This window comes from Lagenorhynchus albirostris, chromosome 6 (genome assembly GCF_949774975.1).
Source record: "Lagenorhynchus albirostris chromosome 6, mLagAlb1.1, whole genome shotgun sequence".
Taxonomy (NCBI): domain Eukaryota; kingdom Metazoa; phylum Chordata; class Mammalia; order Artiodactyla; family Delphinidae; genus Lagenorhynchus; species Lagenorhynchus albirostris.
The window spans coordinates 73,550,755-73,559,005 of NC_083100.1; the positions used below are offsets into that span (position 1 = coordinate 73,550,755).

Sequence of the window (8,251 nt, forward strand, 5' to 3'; positions counted from 1 at the left end):
TACCTAGGTCTTACAGATTGAACGTTAGTAAGTACAATTCCCTATGCTTCTGAATCTATAGCAAAAAAAAAAAAAAAAAATTGTGAAGACTCCTAGGAACCATTAACAGAAGTACCTAGAAAGAATCACCCTCTTCATTAGCACATTATTATTATGAGTTCCAGATTTGTTGGTGGTCACGATAGGAGCTGGGTCCCCAAGGAAATAACATATTCTCAAGAGTGGGGTCTCTGATGATGGAAAATACCTAAAAGATGGACTAACTCGTATATTAAGATGTGATGTGTAACATCCCCAACTGCAACTCTCCATTCTTTTACCCATATCTAAAGTCTGTGGTGACTCTATGTACAACCTGAAACTCAAGGAATAGCCATGTTTAACTGCTGACTGGCATGAATTAAGCTAAAATGAGTAATTTCAGGACTGTAACAACACTTCTTGACTCTCCCTTCCCAGTGCTCCTTTTCACTGAGAAACTGCTCTTCTCTTATTCCAGGTGATTAAGCGTATCAGATTGACTGAGTGATCTAAGGCACCAGACTCAAGCCTTTCTTCCCTTGTGATTAACATGCAGTCAATCATTCTCTGTCCATCATGACTGGCCCACAAAGCAGGCCAGCAGAGTTCCTCCCAGACGCTTCCTAAACATGGGTGCTAAGAAGGAAGTTTCTCTAATCTGATATGGAAAGTTGTACCAGCCACATAAAACTTGAATTGATGCTCATAATGTCCACCATGTGGAGAAACCCCCCAAAAAATCAAACCAATATACAGAGTAAAGCAGAACCAAGAGATAAAGAAATTCCTCATGACATTACCTGAGCATCTAGATCTTATCATACCTGATCCATTCTATCATTGAACTTGTCAATTACATTGGTCAATAGAATTTTTTTTTTTGGCTTAAAGTAGTTTGCAATGTGTTTCTGTCACAAGAAACCTGATTAATATATACACATATTTGAAATATTTATTATGTATGAAATATGATCTTGAAATTTGGGAAACCCAAGCTATACCCTAAAATATGCTCATTGGAGCTGCCGCTATATTCCAACTTACTGCATCTAAACGACTCCCCGGAGTTCCTACCACCAAAGACCTAAAGATGAGCTAAGAAGCAAAAGCAAGAACCACCTTAATTAATTCCTATTCTGGTAAGGTAGATCTACCTGCCTCTTGAATGAAGCCTTCCTACCTCCTTTATGTCTAAAGCCAACAACATCCCCATCACTAACATGGCACGTACTCTTCTACTTTGTACTTAACCCGAAAAAAAAGATGTGTAAAAGTTTGCATATTAAATGTCCTGCTCTCAGCCTTTTGTCCCATTTGGATTCCTGAGCACTGGCAGCCTGTCATATACCCTTCAGGTCAAAGATTAAGAGTTTTCTCTAAGGAATCTGACCAGCCAAGAAGAAAAGTCTTTGAGATGATGTTGAAAGCTCTTTTAATTAAATATTTCACCCATGCACAGAGAGCTTTCAATCAGCTTTTCAGAGTACCATTCTTACATATAATTAGCAAACAGCTGGAGAGCAATGCCAATACAAATACAGAGGTCAAAACTAACAAGAAAAGGATAAACATAGAGGAAACAAAGACTATTTTTATGAAGAAGAAAACCTAGAAAACAACACGAGCTATAATTGATATCCAGAGGATTTGAAGACAAATGCTGCGAGCATTGCATAAGATCAGGAATGTGTGTGTGTGTGTGTATACATACATACATACATATATTCAGAAACAACAACAATAAAATTTCTTTGGAAATTTAGATGCGAGTAGAAATGGAGAAATAGAAAGACTCAGAAGGTGGGGCTGAGAAAATCTCTCCAAAAAGTCAGGCAATACGACACTGTATGGAAATAACGGAGAAAACATGAGACTTCAGGAAGAATCCAGATAATCCAAAATATGCTGAACAGGTGTTACAGAAAAGGGAGAACAGAGAAAACGAGGAGAGGGAATCGTCAAAAAGTAATCTGAGAAATTTCTCCTAAACTCAGCATCATTTTCTAGACTAAAAGGGCTCATGAAAAGCTCAGCATGATGGAAGCAAAAAGACCCACACTGTATCAGATACCTCTTACGTAACACATCAGATCCTCCTGGCCTCTTGTTTCAATTACTGTTATGGCAACCAGATCTGCCAGGCTCCAACAAGGTTCACATGTGGTTCACCTCAAGCCAGTACTGCATGCCTCTTGACTTCTTCGCTGAGGCTTTTCTATTTGCACTAAAGAGTGGGATGTTCCAGAACCCTGTTTGAAGCTCACACAACCTCAACTTTTTCTTACCTGGAAAACCAGTGCTAAAACATATGAAGATATATCATCATGAAATTTTAGGACGTTAGGGATTTGAAAAAATCCTAAAAGCTTCTGGAGAGAAAAAGAAATAGATCACATGCAGAAGATCAAATATCACAACAACACTAGAAAGCTAGAAGAAAATGAAGCAAAACTTTCCAAGTTCTGAGGAAAAAAATTTCCTATAACCAGAAGCAGAAAAGGCATTTGATAAAATTCAATACCTATTTATGAAAAAATTCTTAACAAACAAGGAAGTGAAGAAATATTCTTAGTCAAATAAAAAGTATTTATAAAAATATAACCTGCAAAACTACTGATCAAATACGCAGGAAAAATTAAGGGCATACAACTTCACAAAAAGCGAACATATAACAAAACAAAACAAAAAAATTTCTCACATATCTTTTCTCAAGTAGTTACCAGAGGATTTGATCCACCAAAAATGAGGTAGTAAACCAAGAAGAAAGAGAACACGGGATACAGGAAAGAGGGAATCTAAACCAATAGACAGGGAAATGTAATCTCTAGGATGATGGTAAAGGGAGATGTCAGGAAAAATGTACAAAGGACTCAGATGACAACAAGACCAAGTAAAAGCAGGTCACAAGGCTCTAGGCTCTAGAAACTTCTTCCATAAGATAGAGCTAGAATACCTGAAGTGTTCAAACATAATAAGAGTGTAAATATACTACTAAAGGAGGTTTTGGAGATAAAAAAACAAGTAAGTTATCAACTCCAGGGAACCAAAAATGTGTGTAATAAATAAAAATAATCATAGTATGTTATATGGTCCAGCTATAAAAAACACTCACAAGCCAAAGTAGTATAAACACAATATTTATCCAACCAAAATTATGGTATAATGATCTTGGGAAGATGGGAAAGTTTTATGTATGGAGTAAAGCTGAAGAATGTTAATAAAGAGCCAATCTCTGTATTCTCCAGTAAAAATTCAACATAAAAAAAAGTCTCAAGAAACAGCAACATAAGCAAAATGGAAGTAAATACGAAAACAATCAACAGAAAGATTTGGAAGTGATTGCCTTTGGGAGTGAGCACTGGGGTCAAGGACAGGGGACGGCTATTGTTTTGTTCTGCTCTATAAAAACATTGGAAAATTGACTCTAATCTCTGTGCGTGTATAACCTTGGATAAACATGAAAATTTGGACTTCTGTTTTTAGCCATTAGGAAGAAACAAAGTTTGGACTTACTGTCAGGCCATAATCAACTAGATAGTTGAGCAAAATATATAAAACAATACTCAGATATTAAACAACAGGAAGCACAGGACTGTGACAGCTGAGGTACGGGAAACTAATAAAGGTGAATCCTATGAGTCCTAGGAGTTCTGCCTGGAGGTAATTTCCCAAACTCAATGCAGAAAGAGGGAGCCCCAAAGACTCTAGCAATCTCACTGGGTAGAGGAAACCACTGGAGTCTGAGGGAGCCTGAGCATGCGGGCAAGAGTAATGGAGACAGAAAGATAAAAGGCTTCGGAAATATTCACAAGGTCCCCTTTATCATTTGGCTAAATATCATTCTGTACATTCATAGGGTGAAATTCTACAAGTGTGCAAAGAACAGCTTCTTAGGGGAGAACAACTGCCAGGGAGCTGCAAGCAGAACAACTCCAGAGTTCACACATCACTGGAAATATTTTGAGTTCACAATAGCCGGGGTAAAAAGTCCTTAGTAAACAGAAAAAGCATTCAGTAGAGACCACGGAAGACTCAACCCTCAGGTGTGGTCTTAGCTAGCCATCAAGTGAAGGCTACTCTAGACATGCCTTAATAAAGTCTTTAAAAAATAATCCTTGAAAGAAATTTATCTACCAATAACCTAAATGATTACCAGAACAAAGCTCAATAAACATGTTTTTAAGGACTACAACAAAATTCAGCACTCAAATAACAAAATTTACAATGTTCAGAATCAAAAAAAAAAATCACTACACATGTATAAAGAAAGGAAATATAACCAATAACCAAGAGGAAAATCAGTCTATAGTAACAAATCTAGAAATTAGAGATGTGGAATTAGTAGGCAGAAACTTTAAGACAACTATGATCATTATGGTTGAGAATTCAGAGAAAAATGAATACAAAGAGGAGGGAAATAGAAGATATTAAAAAAAAAAGGAACTTCAATAAATGAAAACTATAGGAGGTTCTAGACTGTTCTGCCTCGCAGCACCCGCCTCCCTTACGCGGTCACACTAAGCTAGTGCCGGGGCCAGGGATCCGGCCACAGCCTCCGCTGCCACCCGCCGCCTCCGGACCATGGACCCCCGCAAAGTGAGCAAGCTTCGAGCCTCCGTGAAAATGTGCAAGCAGGACCCAAGCGTTCTGCACACCGAAGAAATGGGCTTCCTGAAGGAGTGGGTGGTGAGCGTTGGGGGTAAAATACCACCTGCTACTCCTAAAACTAAATTGGAAAAAAATACCAAGGAAGAAAAAACAGATAGTAAGAAGGCGGAGGAAAACATAAAGACAGAGGAACCATCAAGTGAGGAAAGTGATCTAGAAATTGACAATGAAGGTGTGATTGAACCAGACACTGATGCCCCTCAAGAAATGGGAGATGAAAATGTAGAGATAACTGAGGAGATGACTGATCAGGCAAATGATAAAAAAGTGGCTGCCACTGATGCCCTAAATGATGGTGAACTACAGAAAGCCACTGACTTGTTCACAGATGCCATCAAGTTAAATCCTCGTTTGGCCATTCTGTACGCCAAGAGAGCAAGTGTCTTCCTCAAATTACAGACGCCAAATGCTGCCATCCGAGACTGTGACAGAGATACTGAAATAGATCCCGATTCTGCTCAGCCATACGAGTAGCAAAGGAAAGCACACAGACTTTTGGGCCATTGGGAAGAAGCTGCCCATGATCTTGCCCTTGCCTGTAAGCTGGATTATGATGAAGATGCTAGTGCAATGCCGAAAGAAGTTCAACCAAGGGCCCAGAAAATTGCTGAACATCGGAGAAAGTACGAGCGAAAACGTGAAGAGAGAGAGATCAAAGAAAGAATAGAAAGGGTCAAGAAGGCTCAGGAAGAACATGCGAGAGCCCAGAAGGAGGAAGAAGCCAGACGACAGTCAGGGGCTCAGTATGGCTCTTTTCCAGGTGGCTTTCCTGGCGTAATGCCTGGTAATTTTCCTGGAGGAATGCCTGGAATGGGAGGGGGCATGCCTGGAATGGCAGGAATGCCTGGGCTCAGTGAAATTCTTAGTGATCCAGAGGTTCTTTTTTGTTTGTTCGTTTGTTTTTGCGGTACGCAGGCCTCTCACCGCTGTGGCCTCTCCCGTTGCGGAGCACAGGCTCGGGACGCGCAGGCCCAGTGGCCATGGCTCATACGCCCAGCCTTTCCACGGCATGTGGGATCTTCCCGGACCGGGGCACGAACCCGTGTCCCCTGTATCAGCAGGCAGACTCTCAACCACTGCGCCACCAGGGAAGCCCGATCCAGAGGTTCTTACAGCCATGCAGGATCCAGAAGTTATGGTGGCCTTCCAGGATGTGGCTCAGAACCCAGCAAGTATGTCAAAACATCAGAGCAACCCAAAGGTTATGAATCTCATCAGTAAATTGTCGGCCAAATTTGGAGGTCAAGCATAATGCCCTTCTGACAAATAAAGCCCCTGCTGAAGGAAACGCAACTTAGATCACCTAATGGATGTCGCAATACAAACCAGTGTACCTCTGACTTTGTCATGAAGAAAGCGGGGGTGCTATGAAGATAAACCCTACCCCTCTGCCCCAGATGCAGCTGAAACATTTTACAGTGGTTTGCCATTAGGGTATTCATTCAGATAATGTTTTCTTACTAGAAATTAAAAATTTTAAACAATTTTTAAACCTTAAAAATATTTAAAACAAATTAAAAGGGTGTGTTAATCCCTACATTTTTCTTTACTAATCATTTTGGTTTCTGCCTTTGAATTAATTAGGCAAGGAAGATACTTCAGTATGGAAGATTTACTGTTCAAGTTTGAGTGAAATAAAGATTTACTAGTGGGAGGCAAATGTAACATTTAAATAAAGTTTGAGTTGAATATATGGTCACTGAGGTATTTTGATTTGTCTTTTTAATTGCTTTATTATTATTAATGATTTACTTCCATGAAACTACTGGAACCACCAGTATTGCAGTAGGATCTGGGTTAGGGACTGGAAATACTTGTCAGGGCTGCAGTAATCTTAACTACATTTTATATAATGTGTACCCTTGTGCAGATGCATTTAAATCTTACACTGTGGTGACGGGATGATTTTTATACTGCTGCAGTAAAATTGGATTATTTAGCTCTGTTCTTGTCCGATATCTAAAATAAATGTTTCATATTTCCACATAGGGGAAATAAGGGAATACTTTTCTTTTTGTATTTCTATGTTTAAAATGTTCTTTTCAGATCAGAAAATGCCCAACTCTTTGTCTGCTTTGTACTTGTTTTCACATTTTTTCCCTCTTACTCTTCTTGGGCTAAAGAAGAGCTTTTTCACTAGCATCATCACCGCTATCATCACTCACAGCATAATTATGCAAGCATATTTAATGATGGGCTTAATTTAATATGTAATACAAATAGTGGCTATGTAGGGTAATACCCATAATAGCTGTAGTTTCTTACTTGGCCAAGAGACTTCATATTTAAGTGTTAGATTTCCTCTTTGGTGAAATCTTAAAACATACCAATAGATGTTGGAAGAAGGGATTCCCTTTGGTGTTTGGTCTCCTACTTAGGAAATACCTATTGCAGTTAGAGTTTATCTTGTAGTATAAATTTTTGGAGAAGTTTGAATTAATTGATACACAAAGAGGGGAACCTAAATTCCTAATCCAGCATGAACTAAAAAAATTGATGAGATTCATGGTGGTTCTTCATTGTGGAGTTGTCAGCATTGTGAAAGATGCATTGTTCCATTCAGCTCTTAAATACTGCAGCCATGTCCCCACCTCTCGTCATTCCTTCCCTCTCCTCCAAGGATAAAGAAAATGATAAATTTTCTGTTGTACATCCAATTCTTCTATTAAACGAGGCTAAGTCTAGGCACTGTACCAGGAATTGCTAGGTTTCTACTTATTATCTTTCAATGTAAAGTGCTAGTTTAAAAGCAATTTCAAGGGATGAGACCCTCTGTACTTTGCTTATTTGAAGAATCAATGGTAGGAGCAGTGAAATAAATTCCATGGAATACATTTCTGAAATCATAAGTAAGTTGATTCAAGTTTTTACCCTTTGCTGTACACAAGCAGATAGAAATGCATCTGTTAAGTGAGAAAAAGCTGTATGCTGATTGAGCATGCTTTTTAAACCCTTTAAAAATACTCAGCATATAAACTTGAGTTTGAGCTTGCTGGTGTTCTTTTTGTTAATATGTGTTCTCCTTTCTCAAAATTTTCACTGTGTGCTGTAATTCAGAACCAGCTGCTTCTGGATTTTTCATTTGATTTACACATTACCTAAGTACGTTCTAACATTGCACATATTACCGTAAGTGGGTAAAAGTAAAACTGGTCTGAAAATGTATCCTGTGCTTTTTATACATTTAAGTTAATACAAATACAAAGTACATCTTCATTTTTGTAGAAACTTAACATCATTTCTAAACCAGACATGTTCTTTTCTTGTGCCAATAATGCTACAAGAAGGAAAAGTAAAGGACGTTTTTACTGCTAAAAAAAAAACCACTATAACATCTAAAATAAAAACTTTGCTGGATAGAATTAATGGCAGATTAGAAACTGGAAAAAAAAAGAAAATATAGTGGACTTAAAGAAAATGCAATATAAATTCTCCAAAATGAAGCATAGAGAGGAAGACAAGAAGAAGAAGAAGAAGGGTCTAACATGACATACATGTGATTGGAATCCCAGGAAGAGAGAAAACAAAAAACAAGGGGGTGGGGCTTCCCTGGTGGCACAGT

At 38.5% G+C, this 8,251-nt stretch overlaps 1 protein-coding gene across 1 annotated transcript; it reads left to right on the forward strand.

Moving 5' to 3' along the window:
• The first annotated feature begins 4,584 nt into the window (after positions 1-4,584).
• On the forward strand, positions 4,585-6,130 carry LOC132521816 (hsc70-interacting protein-like). Its single transcript, XM_060151489.1, has 2 exons — positions 4,585-5,565; positions 5,795-6,130. Exon 1 carries the CDS (start codon positions 4,603-4,605, stop codon positions 5,161-5,163), a length of 561 nt encoding a protein of 186 aa, XP_060007472.1. The 5' UTR covers positions 4,585-4,602; the 3' UTR covers positions 5,164-5,565; positions 5,795-6,130.
• The last annotated feature ends 2,121 nt before the right edge of the window (positions 6,131-8,251 follow it).